Below are 12,778 nucleotides of genomic sequence, written 5' to 3'. Positions count from 1 at the left end.
AGACCATGATATTCAAGAGAGTTCTGATTCCCTGGAAGATGGTTGGAGTCTGTTGTATCGAAAGCGCTTAGAATTTGATTCCGAATATGAGCAATTTTTCACGTACATTACATCAAATGCCCATTGGTTGGCGACTTACTGTTTCTGTTGTGAGCTGGTGCGTTATATTGATGTCAAGGTGCGAATGAAGTTATCTTATTCTTTGAAATTTTCAAATGACAAAGACTTATCCCTTATTAGAAAATCCCTGCAGCACATGCAGTGCTCGGAATTCTGTTTCTGTTTTCCACATACAAACTGCCAATCATAGCTATTTTCATCATAGTTCCAGTCACATTCTATCTGACGATGCAAATTGGAAAAAAGCGATTCGTGTGGTTGACTTTGTGTTCGTGGTTGTGCTTCGACGGACTGATTAAAACCGACAAACGCCAGCGGAGTTTCATTCCAACAGATTTGACTACTTTCGAAATTTACGTCGCAAGGAGAGCTCTGTGCTGGCAAATTTTACGCCTCACCAGCTACGCACTAGATTACTGCGAAGGTTCAAACAGTTTTAAGAAATATTCTGAACTAAAACGAAAATACTCACTGATCAACTTCATTGGGTTTACTTTCTACTTGCCTGTTTTCTCCCGAGGCCCACCGATTATTTACTCTAATTACCTAAACATGATCGAAGAAAATGAGTCTGGCACAAATGCCGACCTATTAAAACGCGCCGAAAAATTACTGAATGAACTAGTGCGATTGACCGGTACGGGTTTCTTGGTCGTTTTTATGATGCATTTCTTATATACAGACGCTGTTATTGATGATCCATATGTAAGTACCTCATTTTGAAAATTGTGATTAAACGTCAATATAACCATTTTTTCTGCGTTAGCTCCTAAGTCAATTGAATGGATGGCCACTTTATGGAATGATCCTAGGCTCAATTTTGTATTTTTCACATGTGCACATGATGGCGTATCAACTGGGCGGTGCATTGGCTCGTTTCGATCGAATCAATGCTCCATCGAAACCAAAATGCCTCTTTCGTATGCACAAAAATTCACTTACATGGCGATATTTCGATAAAGGATTATATGACTTTGTGCTCAAGTAAGATACAACTTAATCCATTTGCTTCAAATTTCAATTCGATTCTATTCTATCATCAGGTACATTCATATTCCAACCAGCAATTTGAAGTCCAAATGGAATAAATGCGGTCGATTGTTTGTGTTCATTTTTGTAACATGTTGGCATTGCATTGGAAATCGATTGTGGGCTTTCTTTTGGGTTTGGTCGAATTTCGGTATTTTATATTTGGAAATGCTTGGCAAACTTATAATCGAGTCCAAAGGTTATAGGCGTCTGTCAATGACTTTTGGGTCTGGGACCATGAAACGAATCAATAGAGTCGTTGGCAGTCAACTACTGATTATCCATATAAGTTTATCAATGTTATTTTTCTCTGGCAGCGAAAACATTCTCATCCACATAATTCACGAAACTTATTTCAACAATGCAATTCGTTCGTATTTTGTGCTAAGCCTTGCAGTGTACAGCGCTTATCACGTTAGCGATTTGATTTTCCAATACGAAAAATCGAAGCAGCAATCATGTAATGTAAGAAAAACAAAATAAGCATTTTTTTTATTGTTCAAATAAAACACATTTTTTTACTGTATCTAAATTTATTTCACATTTTCCAAATCAATTTTACTCCAAATAAAATGCACCGACGGCTGGTTGAACTGTTTGCAATCACATTTTAGTCCGGCTACAAAATCAAAAGATCCAACATTTGCAGTGCATTTGACACATTTCAGCTTTCCTTTCGTCCATTCAGATCGTTCGATTTCCTCTTGAATCCATGGCTCTAATGCATCTTCATTCAAATAAATTTCAGTTCGTCCAAAGATCGATAAGCAATCGGATTTTATTTGGGCGAGATCTTTTGAAAATTGGTCAGAATGTGCATCGAGCAAATTGTTGGCAGCCACTTTCATGATGATCGTTCGACATTTTCGGCATTTTATTTGCATATTTGCTCCCATTTTATCTGATTCAACTGGAGTTGCGGCATTCACAATGTGTAAACACACGTTTCTGTTTTGAGTCAGCGTATGTGAGGCTCTGGAAGAGAAGAATATAATTTTAATTGCAAATTTAAATTGGAATATACACTGGTACCGATGAATATTCAGAAAAATATCGAAAATTTCAAGCAATACTTTTGTCAAAGGTCGAGTTTGAAAAACAAGTTCTCTTTTTATCATGTATTAGAACGATTTTGCACTCGGAAAAAGCAATTCACCATCGGAATTTTGTTGTTATTTATTTTGATGGTCTGCACCATGTGTATGTGAAACGTCAAAATGCGGTAATTTGACATTATACGATTGCCAGCATTGTTCAACTGAAAATGCTGTGAGTTTTCAATTTGACACTTGTTTTATCCAGTCCGTTGACAGTATAAACATTCCAGTGAAGAGAAACTTAAAATAAACCAACGAATGCCGACATTCAGTTGTGGAAAGAAAAAATGATAAAATTTATAGAGATTTCATGCAAATCATAACTTTTAGTTTCGTTAGTTGAAAGAATTGAAAAGAGAGAGAAGAAAAAAATGTGATAATGGGTTTGCCTCCATTTGAAGTCTCTGTTTCGTTGTTTTTGTATGTCGGAGCGTTGGTTTGTGCCATTTATCATGCGTTTCAGTATGGACAGAGTGAGTTTATTTGTGGATTTATCAATAAAACAAGTATTTGCATTCAATTGTGTTCCTTTTTTAGGTATAGACATTCTGGAGAATGAAAATTCGTTTTCGGAAGGCTGGTTGATTGGTCGAAAGCGAGATGACTACGATGCTGAATGGGAATCGTTTGTTGAGAACACACAGAAGTATGTGTACTGGTACATTTGTCATGTGTTTCTTTCGGAAATTGTTCGTCAATTGGAACCGCATGTAAATCATTTTACCCACTTTTCCATTAATTTAACATAAGTTTTCACATCATTTAGTTAAAAACCCATTGAATTTTCCTTTTGCAGAGAGTCTGTTTTATGCACGCGGCGATCGGCATTTCATTTGTTTGGAGAAACTTCGAACCACTTGTGGCCGGTGCAATGTTTGCAATGATATTTTCATATTACGTAGCGATGGCATTACAAAAGCGATATGTCTGGATGTTAACCGTAGTGTGGCTAGCCATTTTGAATATGCTAAAACAAAGCGTGTGGGAAGAACGACTGTCGACAATGCTCAACGAAAAAGAAGTGTGCGATGCAATGATTGCTCTGTCATGGCTTTTACTCCGAGTCACAAGTTTTGCCATTGACTATTGCAATGCACGACCAAATGAAGACCCCGAACGAATTCGAATTAAATTTTCAACACTTCATTATCTAGCGTATTCATTTTATTTGCCGGTGTATTTGCATGGTCCACCATTGATTTATGAGCGCTATGCCAAAATGATACCACAGAATAAATTGTATCGTGTACAAGAGTCATGGTATCGTTTGGAGGAACTGGTGATTTCACTGCTTCGCATCGGTTGTGTCTATGTTCTCAATGAAATTTGCATGCATTTCATTTACGCCAATGTTGTTATCTACCATCCAGATGTAAGTAAATTTGGAATATATTTTTCTATGTTTTCTGTGCTCATCCGATTTTCATCAACAGCAAATGGAGCACATGAATTTATGGGCGGTTTATGGTTTTGCTTATGCAATCGGCCAATATTTCTGTAACAAATACATTGTGGCCTATGGATTGGGATTGTCATTGGCCAAATTTGATCGAATCGATGCACCTCGGAAACCCATGTGCATTGGACGTATTCATCTGTATTCGAAAATGTGGAAGCATTTTGATCATGGACTTCATGACTTCTTGTTCAAGTAAGTGAATAACTGATGACATTAATTAGTGCATTAAAAAATTTATTTTGGATTCTTCTCTTCATTTCTAGGCATATTTATGCAGAGATGTGCACGAGAACATCGTCCCTTCCACGAAAATTGTTTGCCAGTTTCGTATCGTTTGCTTTCATCTACTTTTGGCATGGATATTATCTATTTCTGCTCGTCTGGGTATTTCTGAATCTGGCTTCTCTTTATATTGAGTTGTTCGGCCGGCACATTTCACGTAGCCAACAATACAGGCGATTTTTGAAACCAATCGGAAGCCAAAACATTCAACGATTGAACGCAATTCTAGGCGGCCAATTACTTATTTCCTCCAGTATTTCAAATGTGATGTTTATCGGTGGACCAAATATTGGTAAATGGCTTATGATTCACACCTACTTTACCGGTGGACTTTTAAATTATTTGATTTTAAGCGTCACAGCGTACAATTTATATCAAGTGTCTACTTTTATTTTTCGATGTGAAGAAGATAAAAAATAGTCACAAGTTTTACATTTTGAAAGTAGATACGAAAACCACGTGTATTCAATTGAGATTATTTTTAATTGTAAATTTTTTCTCGTGTAATAATCAAAAGCACTTCCTTACATTCCGTTTTAAATAAGTGCCCCTTTTTTATAATCCTAGAAATAAGTTTTTTAAACAATTTGTTTCTTTATCTTAATTTTTGTATAGAAAAAGTCGTCACAAACAGTTGAAATTGATTCATTTGTTTTTATTCAAATTATACCAAAAATGCATTCACATTTAATTTTACTTTCTCCCGTTCAAATGACAGTCAAACTCAAAAATGCAGTTATTAAAAAAAATTAAATTCTTGTATACAATCAAAACCTTCAATTTTCCTCCTGTTACATTTTCAGCTGGAATACTTAAGAAATATTTGATTTGATTTATTGTCTTCGAAGAGTATTTCATTTCATAGTTGGCATAGCAACAGCCGATTTAGTGTGCGTAACATCACTTTCTCTCCACAATTGTGTAACCGTTCTGGTTTGTGTATAGAATTTGATGCCTTGTTTACCATAGAAATGATGGTCTCCCAAGAATGAACCGCGAGTACCAGTGAATGAAAACATCGGAAGGGGCACTGGAATAGGGACATTCACACCAACTTGACCAGCATCGATTTCATTCACAAATTTACGCGCTGTAGCACCATTATTTGTGAAGATCGCAGTGCCATTTCCGTATGGATTATTATTGACAATATTGATGGCTTCATCTAAAGTATCTACAGACAGGCAAACCAACACCGGACCGAATATTTCTTCTTTGTAGCATTGCATCGATGGATTAACATTGGTGATGATCGTTGGTCCAACGAAGTTTCCTTTTTCATATCCCTTCACATTAATATTGCGACCATCCAAAATAATTTTGGCACCTTCTTTTGTGGCCGATTCAATTAAATTGTGAATTCGTTGTTTTGACTGTGGACTTATGACTGGGCCCAAATCAGTTCCAGGTACGTGGCCAGCGTTAACTTTGAGACCTTGAGCTCGCTTCACTAAATCTGGGAGCCAATCATTTGCTTCGCCTACAAATACTGCCGTCGATAAGGCCATACAGCGTTGACCCGCCGCACCAAATGCTGCACCAGCCAATTGATTCAAAGTATTTTCTTTGTTTGCATCAGGCATAATGATACCTGAAAAAAAAGAGATTATTCACATATATTAAGCTTGACTATGCATTGATTCAATTATAATTATTGTACGCACCATGATTCTTGGCACCCATATTGCATTGCACGCGTTTTCCATTGCGACAGGCACGTTCATAGATGTATTTTCCCGCTTGGTCCGAGCCAACGAATGACACTGCTTTGATGTCTGGATTATCGCAGATAAATGTGACCGAATCGTTTGTGCCGTGGATGACATTTACGACACCAGGTGGACACCCTGCTTCATTCAACATTTCCATAAGCAACATTGTAGCTCCAGGGTCTCTCTCTGATGGTTTGATAATACTGGTATTGCCGCACGTAATCGCAACTAGGATTTGAGAGGGGAGTTCATGAAATTAGCTTGATTTTATGGAGAAATGCTATTTAAAATGATCAAATGCCATTGAATACCTGGGAACATCCATAATGGAATCATAGCCGGGAAATTGAATGGGCAAATGCCAGCCGTAACACCAATCGGAAGAGTCAATGAGTATGTATCCATATCCTTGGCGATATTGTGTGAAACTTCTCCCATTTGAAGACTTGTAATGCTGCACATGTGCTCAACGACCTCTGTGAATTTGATAGAAAAACGAGCAATTGGCTATCTCCTTCTTGAAAACAACAAATAAATTTTTTTTAAAATACTCACGCAATCCTCTCAGTACATCTCCTTCAGCATCGATCAACGTTTTACCCTGTTCCTTGGTGATATTTTCGGCCAACAATTTCATATTTGATCGAATGATCTGTGCCAATTTGAACATGATCTGCTGACGTGTTAAAATCGATGTCTGGCTCCATGATTTGAATGCTGCCTTGGACGATTCAACGGCAGCCAACATTTCACCTTGCGTAGCCTTTGGCACGCGTGTAACGACTTCATTGGTGGCTGGATCATGCAGATCAACCCATTCGGTGGTTTTTGATTGAACAAATTTGCCATCGAGAAAAAGTTTAGTGATTGGTGCGGTGCTGCTGGAGTACATACGACGAGCTACAGCCGAACGCATCTACAACGAAAGATTGAGATTGAAAAATGAGATAATGAGATGTGGACAGCAAACGATAATATGTCATATTCAGCCGTATTCAGCGGAGTCGCAGTATATCATACACACGCAGCTATATATTTAGGTCGAATGAGCTGTTTACGCTTCTGTTTGATTTTGTTTACAGTGCGGCGGTGTTTCTACGCATTTTTTTTTCTTCTCTTCATTCGCCTGTTGCAGTTGTTGTACGTATGTGGATGAGTGATAATAAGCGCAGTAGGCTCATATTATGAAAAAAAAAACATATACGGTCCGAAACGAAGAGATTTTCAAATTGGAAAATTATGCATATATGCATTGTTCGGTGTTGATTGTTTCGTTTATTGATTCAATTGCATTAGAAATAAGGCAAATAGAAAAACAAACTCAGAAGCCGAGCAGTTTATTGAAATCGGTATGCCTTGCTATGCAAACACATCGTATCGTAGACGATATAGTGACAAATACATTCAAATGGATGACCATTCAAGTTCAAATCAATTTAAATACAATAATTGTACTCAAGTTACAACGCTCAAACACATGGACTAGCAACAGTAATACATTATCGAATGCACGTGGAAAAATCAATGAACTATCGTTAAATTGGCCCAAACTCGAAAATACTGCATATAATCGAAATTATTATTATTGTTCCAAGTCAAGTTCAAATATATCAGTTGAATTGTTCCCAAGCAAATGGACGATGGGCCATTGAAATGCAAAACAACTTTATCGTTATCTACAATATATTTCCTTATCATACAATTGAAGGCAAACGAAGTGTGTTGATAACAACACTGAGATTCAATCCACTTTTCTGTTACATAATTCGGGTTGTTGTTTGGTTTTTCTCACAACGAAGGATAATGAACGAAATTCCGGCTTAAAGATTAGGAAGAAAAAAATGGCCATCTTATCGCTCTGAACAAACAAATATATTTTTTTGCCACACGCCATTCCGTTTCGGAAAAATACACACAAATTATTATTGCTATGAAAATCACCTCAGCTCCAATAATGCGGACCAATGACATTTTGATATTGATGAATTTATTTTAATAAGTTACGAAGTTTTTAAATAGAAATTTTTTTTAATCGAATCCAAAAATGTGACCAACAAACGTATTCCACTCGATTAGCAACGAATAAAATGTATGTGCGAACACTGCAATCTATTCCTACGTACTAAAGTCAGAGCGACAAACAGCCGGAGCGACGTGTTTATTATTATCACTCTGTAGCTATCGGTGACTGTCGCACCGCCGCTGTTGCTACTGCTGCTGCTGTCGTAAACAAGTAAATTGGTGCCGCATTGTGAACCGAATATAGAGCGATAAAAAAAGGCACGAACAACGACGTAATACAATAAATCAGCTGTGGTGCGCGCCTCCAAATCGGAAAAATACGCAAATACGATGCGGTCAACGTTTTGCTATTTTCCGTGATTCGATGAAAACTTTTTTTCAATTTTAGCAGCTCACAATTTTGTAAACACGAAATCCGCGTAAACTTGTTTGTGTTTCGGAGAAAAGTGCGTTTTAAACATAGTAAAAAACAAACGTTTTGCAATATTCTCGTCAAACTTTACATTTAGAAAAAATAAAGGGAAATTCAACCAACGTTCCGCTGTCATCAAGCTGCTGATGTTCGCATATAATTCAAACGAAAAACTCTCCACGTGCTCATAGCAGCAATCAGCTGGCATCTACAGCTGACACATACAGCTGGAGAAAATGCTCACGTGACTTTGTATTTGTTGGTAAACACAAATAATGCACGTGAAAGAAAATCTGCACCCTACCGGCTTTTCCCGTTTTCCAACAACGGCTGATTTCATTCATAAAAAACGATGGGATCAGATGATGGAAAAATCAACGCATTTGCACATGACCGAGATGGAGTGACAATGAAAGTGAGCGGCATCCACATGGTACAAGGCATACATAAGGCTGGATATTGGTACACAGCGTGTACACTGTACAGCATAGCAATGCATCGCATCCACCGACAATATCGATTTTTCTCTGGTTTCTTTGCTCATGCTCCGAGATGTAAAAAATCTTCTCGTTTGCTTGCTCGCTACAACGTCCGACATATTTGTGTGCTGGCATTTAACGAGGGTGGATATCAAACGATGTGAAATTCTTCAATTTTTCACACGCATTTGCAGAAATGGGGTGAAAACTAATTAATTTCTGTTCATTTAATCAGAAATAATTCACCCTTGATATTGAATATCGAAAAATCAAGGCAAAACGTACGCATTGAAAGTAATTTCATTCGATTTATTGAAACGTAAAAACTAGGGTGTGGAGTGTGTTTTTTTCTCTTCCGATTTGTTTAAATTATTTTGGAAAAATAAAGAAACAAAAATTGCTTTGTTTCGAGTTTAAAACGTGTATATTACATCGTTAATGTTGAGAAAGTATTATTAGCGATTAGCAGAGTTCAAGAAGAGTTAAATTGTTCAAAATCAAGCGCTTTTTATATGGGAAGTATGTTACGTAATCTACATGGTTTGCATCCATTGTATTAAATTGTCAAAAGAAAATCCTTTCTAATGACGGGCAGCTTCAAAATTCAGCTCATCAACATGGGCACACGGGCCGCAGCTTGTAAGTGTTATCATATTCAATAGCTAACATTCGAAGATTAAATTTTTTCATTCTCGTTTAAATAATTCAGTTCAAGCCAAGCTTCGCTGTTTGCACGACTATCACTTGCGACTACTCCATAATGTGGTGCCTGCGCCGTCTGGCGTTGACATCGCCAATACTATCAAGTACTTTTCGCAAACATTTTTGAGTAAGAATCGCATTTTCACTTTGAAATTTTCAAAAATAAATGTTCAAAATGAAATATTGCCATTGAATTTTCCACAGCCGTTTTGAAGGATGTGCCCAATTCACCGCATCAAATGATAAAAGACCCCTCGCAAGACCATGCACGCATGTCGGCCTATCCGAATTTAGAGTATGGCAATCTGTATAATGCTCTGGCAATGCTTTTGGATGTTGCACCAAACATTCAATTCGGACTTAATGGTAAATTTTTGAATTATTCACATCATTTTCTGATTCTACTGAAATGTATCCTCTATCGTAACTATTTCAGTGTTTGGAAAAGCGGTTCTCCAGTGTCTCGGGTGCATTTTGCCATTTTTAGAAAAGGATCTCATCGATAATATTCCGTATTTAGTGGCGTCATCCATTTCAGTTTTACCCATATCTTTGCATCAAGACATCATAAACTCGTTATGCTTCTTCATCTTACCGTTCACCATAACCAGAACAAGTAGCTACGATGATCAAGAATGCCATTCGTGTCAGTCCGTATCGGCAGTTATTATGCTGGTTTTTCAATATTCGTCTAATCCCGCACACCATTGCCAATTGCTGGAATGTTTAATGGCGCTCAAACAAAACGTAGTCAAAGATATGCTGATAAACATTGCCTATGGAACCAGCTTATCTCGATCATCGGCTGCAAAACTTCTGTTTTATTATTGGCCTGCATTCAATGCCAATCTATTCGATCGACGTGGGCTTCTATTCAAATTCACAAGTAAGCAATCATTTGTAAGCATTCATTTCCTTCGTTCATTCAGGTCAATTCAATGCAAATGCAATACGACTTTCTTAACCATAAATAGACGACCTAATACCGTTCGTGTGTCAGCGAGAACTGTGTCCGAATGCGGGAAATGCTGAGGCGACCAAAGTTTGCTACGATCACAACATCGCCATCACATATGCACCAGATTCACCACCACCATTGTACTTGTGCATTGAATGCGCTAATGAAATCCATCGTGAAAATACAAATCAAATATTCGGCGATATTCTGCATCCGATGGCTCAAGTCTCGATGATATGCGAAAACAAGGTTTGTGAAGTTTTTTTTTATGAAATTCTTCCAAAGAGTTTTCTCTGAGAATTGACAGTGCTTATGGTTATATACCGATACCGCTCACAACATTCAACCAAGTGTTGCGTATTTTGACAGCACTTGTGATGTGACATAACCTTGCATAATTTAAACCGCTCAGTTCTTTCTTTGACTCCTTCTAAAGTTGTTCATTTTCTCTTTTTTCGTGTGGCCAACAGAATTGCCGTTCAACCGACAAATCAGCCATTTCCATTTGTTTTTCCACGGAGTGTGCCAGCTATAATGGAAATCACCCGATTCGCTATTGTTTGCAGTGCCATGGAAATAGGCACAATAGTCGCCGAGGTGGTGATCACATTGTGCACAAAAGTTTGTCTTCGGCATGGCAAATGGAACCAGAAATGCAAACATACATGGTCGAAGCAGTGATAAGTCTGTTACGTGAAGCGAAACCATTGAATTTCGAACCGGGACGTGATGCAAGCGATTCGCGCACAACATTCCCATATCACGGTCCACCCGATAACATTTCACTTGAAGAACGTCAACTGCTCGGTAGATACGGAATTTGGTTACTCGTTGGACGTTGTACACCGACCGCAGAGACGCCAGTTGAAATACTTGGACGTTTGTTGTCGATGCTATTTCATTGGTTCCATGTCACAGCCTACTCAAGTGATGGAGAAGTTGAAAGTACAATCGAAAAGCTAAAAGTCGAACATGTTTGCGGTTGGTTAAAAGACATCATTAAGAGTCATTACAAAGAGTTTATATCGTGTTTGCTGCCCCATCCACCGGAATACGCACGAAATGGTGGCCATTGGGATACGCTTGCATTTCGAACCAGTCATTTGAAAGAAGGATTACAGCGTTTGATTTGTTTAGTTCCGTATGAGGTGATAACGGCCGAAATTTGGGATGTTGTAATGCCGTATTGGATGGAAGCAATCACCAATGATGTTCCAGAGAAAGAGTTGCATGAATTGAAAGTGGTGATCAGCAAAATACTCGATCCAGAAATGTCACCGTTGGGTTTCGATGCGAAAACAATGTACAATTTTGTTTCGATTCGATTCGAAAAAACAACGTCCAAAGTTCAGGAACAAGCATTGCATTGGCTACAGGTCATAAGCAAACTTGAGATTTTGATACCATTAACACAGTTGTTTGCGATGTTTGGAAATGGCGTTCGTATTATGAAACACGGTGTACAGCATGAAATCAACAAATCGAAGGACAAAGACGATGGAAAATCACAATCGAAAGATAGCGAAATTGTGACACAAGGACCGCGTAGGAGTTCAATATGTAATGATGAAATCTGGGAATTTTGAAAGCAGGCGTTTTTATTCGCTCATTGAAATTGATTTTATTTACAGCGCCTGTTGTTGAGGATGAATCAAGCCATACATCCGATGCAATGTCGGATGAAGAAGCACCAAATTCGAAAAATGCCGAATTTTCTACCGATTCCGAACACAATTTGACTTGCTGCATCTTCATGTTGGACATTTTACTGAAGCAAATCGAACTGCAAGATGTGGAACAACATATGGGCATTGCGACAGCAGTGTGTGAGAATGTGTGCCGGCTGCTGAAATGCATGGTCACCGCGGCACGTGTTGGTGTCGGGAGTCATGTGTGTGCCATGAAAGTGAAGCAAGTCTCAGAATGTGCCTATTGTGAGGCATCCGTAATGTGGCATCAATTGTCCGTAAAATTGGTTCAATTCATTTGCCCTGAGAATCCCGTCCGGTCACCGGATGTACGTGAATTTATTTTCATAACTTTTACACGATTTTCGTTTTTCATTCATTCATTTGATTAAAATTTGCAGCCTCCCATTGAGGAAGTGATTGAAGACGAAAAACCGTTACGAAAAAGTCCACCGGATTCAGACAAATCCAGAGATCGAGATATATCTTTGTCGATGGCTCCACTGCCCATACCTTTGCCCTTAGGCTTTGGCGGTAAGTTTGATCGTTTCATTTTTTTCTACGAATATATTTTGTACCTTCATTAAACATGGAAAAGAAGAACAATTTAGATAAAATGTTTCTTTTCAAACCAACCCTATCACCACTCTGTACGCGCGAATAAAAAAAATGAAACCAAAAATTGCAAAAATAAACGAAAAAATACACACGCATACACATCGAAATTACAAAAAAAAATATCAAAGATATGTGGAGATTGCCATCTATTTTAGACGATCCCGGAAAGATTATTATTATGGCAGGTGAATGAAAAAAAA

The 12,778-nt window shown here is 38.0% G+C and overlaps 4 protein-coding genes across 10 annotated transcripts in view; 3 read left to right on the top strand and 1 right to left on the bottom strand.

Moving 5' to 3' along the window:
* The first annotated feature begins 587 nt into the window (after positions 1-587).
* On the top strand, positions 588-1,632 carry LOC129579229 (protein-cysteine N-palmitoyltransferase HHAT-like). The gene is made up of 3 exons (XM_055469089.1): positions 588-825; positions 887-1,104; positions 1,164-1,632. Exons 1-3 carry the CDS (start codon positions 673-675, stop codon positions 1,630-1,632), a joined length of 840 nt encoding a protein of 279 aa, XP_055325064.1. The 5' UTR covers positions 588-672.
* Positions 1,633-2,425: 793 nt separating this feature from the next.
* On the top strand, positions 2,426-4,760 carry LOC129578023 (protein-cysteine N-palmitoyltransferase Rasp-like). Its single transcript, XM_055466062.1, has 5 exons — positions 2,426-2,719; positions 2,784-2,956; positions 3,043-3,618; positions 3,680-3,897; positions 3,969-4,760. Exons 1-5 carry the CDS (start codon positions 2,626-2,628, stop codon positions 4,405-4,407), a joined length of 1,500 nt encoding a protein of 499 aa, XP_055322037.1. The 5' UTR covers positions 2,426-2,625; the 3' UTR covers positions 4,408-4,760.
* Positions 4,452-7,912, bottom strand: LOC129578013 (probable methylmalonate-semialdehyde dehydrogenase [acylating], mitochondrial). The gene is made up of 5 exons (XM_055466049.1): positions 7,641-7,912; positions 6,255-6,615; positions 6,011-6,175; positions 5,652-5,927; positions 4,452-5,578 (listed from the first exon to the last, which is right to left on the bottom strand). Exons 1-5 carry the CDS (start codon positions 7,668-7,670, stop codon positions 4,842-4,844), a joined length of 1,569 nt encoding a protein of 522 aa, XP_055322024.1. The 5' UTR covers positions 7,671-7,912; the 3' UTR covers positions 4,452-4,841.
* A 195-nt stretch (positions 7,913-8,107) lies between these two features.
* LOC129577992 (protein unc-79 homolog) overlaps positions 8,108-12,778 on the top strand; it is a 16,351-nt gene continuing 11,680 nt past the window's right edge. For 4 of the 7 annotated variants that reach the window (XM_055466026.1, XM_055465998.1, XM_055466017.1 and 1 more), the window contains exons 1-9: positions 8,530-9,251; positions 9,322-9,441; positions 9,519-9,680; positions 9,751-10,200; positions 10,289-10,521; positions 10,743-11,832; positions 11,904-12,289; positions 12,362-12,494; positions 12,707-12,763. In XM_055466026.1, coding sequence (XP_055322001.1) covers positions 9,197-9,251; positions 9,322-9,441; positions 9,519-9,680; positions 9,751-10,200; positions 10,289-10,521; positions 10,743-11,832; positions 11,904-12,289; positions 12,362-12,494; positions 12,707-12,763 — 2,686 coding nt within the window. In that variant the 5' untranslated portion in view covers positions 8,530-9,196. Of the gene's footprint in view, positions 9,252-9,321; positions 9,442-9,518; positions 9,681-9,750; positions 10,201-10,288; positions 10,522-10,742; positions 11,833-11,903; positions 12,290-12,361; positions 12,495-12,706; positions 12,764-12,778 lie in introns of all 7 variants that reach the window. The other 3 variants (XM_055466008.1, XM_055465987.1, XM_055466035.1) reach the window with 2 other exon arrangements.

This window comes from Sitodiplosis mosellana, unplaced genomic scaffold (assembly GCF_009176505.1).
Source record: "Sitodiplosis mosellana isolate CC-2019 unplaced genomic scaffold, AAFC_SMos_1.0 Smas_scaffold_1, whole genome shotgun sequence".
NCBI classification, from domain to species: domain Eukaryota; kingdom Metazoa; phylum Arthropoda; class Insecta; order Diptera; family Cecidomyiidae; genus Sitodiplosis; species Sitodiplosis mosellana.
The sequence above is the reverse complement of the archived record's forward strand: the minus strand, read 5'-3'. Positions and strand labels throughout refer to the sequence as shown.

Coding starts and splice junctions, on each gene's coding strand:
- LOC129579229 (XM_055469089.1), top strand. CDS start 673: ATGATCGAAGAAAATGAGTCTGGCACAAATGCCGACCTATTAAAACGC. Junction 826..886: donor CTGTTATTGATGATCCATAT/GTAAGTACCTCA, acceptor TTTCTGCGTTAG/CTCCTAAGTCAATTGAATGG. Junction 1,105..1,163: donor TTATATGACTTTGTGCTCAA/GTAAGATACAAC, acceptor TTCTATCATCAG/GTACATTCATATTCCAACCA.
- LOC129578023 (XM_055466062.1), top strand. CDS start 2,626: ATGGGTTTGCCTCCATTTGAAGTCTCTGTTTCGTTGTTTTTGTATGTC. Junction 2,720..2,783: donor TGCGTTTCAGTATGGACAGA/GTGAGTTTATTT, acceptor TTCCTTTTTTAG/GTATAGACATTCTGGAGAAT. Junction 3,898..3,968: donor CTTCATGACTTCTTGTTCAA/GTAAGTGAATAA, acceptor CTTCATTTCTAG/GCATATTTATGCAGAGATGT.
- LOC129578013 (XM_055466049.1), bottom strand. CDS start 7,670: ATGTCATTGGTCCGCATTATTGGAGCTGAG. Junction 6,176..6,254: donor AGATGTACTGAGAGGATTGC/GTGAGTATTTTA, acceptor TCAAATTCACAG/AGGTCGTTGAGCACATGTGC. Junction 5,579..5,651: donor TATGGGTGCCAAGAATCATG/GTGCGTACAATA, acceptor CTTTTTTTTCAG/GTATCATTATGCCTGATGCA.